Here is a 552-nt window from a genome sequence, read left to right as displayed (position 1 = left end):
CTATAGATGAAAGGATTGAGCATGGGGGTCACTATGGTATAGAAGATGGCAGCTAAAATGTCTAAATTGTCTGGATGGGTGGAGGAGGGGAGAAAATACACCCCCATAATGGTCCCATAGAATATAGACACACTACAGAGGTGGGAACCACAGGTGGAAAAGGCTTTATACTTGCCTCCAGTGGATGGGATCCTCAGAATGGCCAAAATAATGTGAATATAGGACACTATGATTAGAAAAAATGGGGCACCAACCAAAAATCCTCCCACAATTACAATCTCCAGGTCATTGATGTAAGTATCAGAACAGGAGAGCTTGAGCAGGGCTGAAAGGTCACAGAAGAAGTGGGGGATTGTATTCTCTGCACAAAAAGACAACTGGTTTACTAGAAGGGTATGTAACAAGGAACAGCTGTTAGTTATGATCCAGGACCCAGACACAAATAGGATACAGACTCTGGGGCTCATTACCATTGAGTAATGGAGTGGGTGGCAGATGGCTATGTATCGGTCATATGCCATCATACCTAAGAGGAAGTCATCCAGTCCAACA

At 44.0% G+C, this 552-nt stretch overlaps 1 protein-coding gene across 1 annotated transcript; it reads right to left on the bottom strand.

Annotated features, from left to right (window-relative positions):
* Positions 1 to 21: 21 nt before the first annotated feature.
* On the bottom strand, positions 22 to 548 carry LOC114031973 (olfactory receptor 1S1-like; the record flags this gene model as incomplete). The annotated part of the gene is made up of 1 exon (XM_027847172.1): positions 22 to 548. A coding segment is annotated over one exon (527 nt), but the record flags the coding sequence as incomplete, so codon positions are not given.
* Between the last annotated feature and the right edge of the window lie 4 nt (positions 549 to 552).

This window comes from Vombatus ursinus, unplaced genomic scaffold (assembly GCF_900497805.2).
Source record: "Vombatus ursinus unplaced genomic scaffold, bare-nosed wombat genome assembly UNPS02015315.1, whole genome shotgun sequence".
NCBI lineage: Eukaryota > Metazoa > Chordata > Mammalia > Diprotodontia > Vombatidae > Vombatus > Vombatus ursinus.
This window is presented reverse-complemented; position numbering and strand designations above follow the sequence as displayed.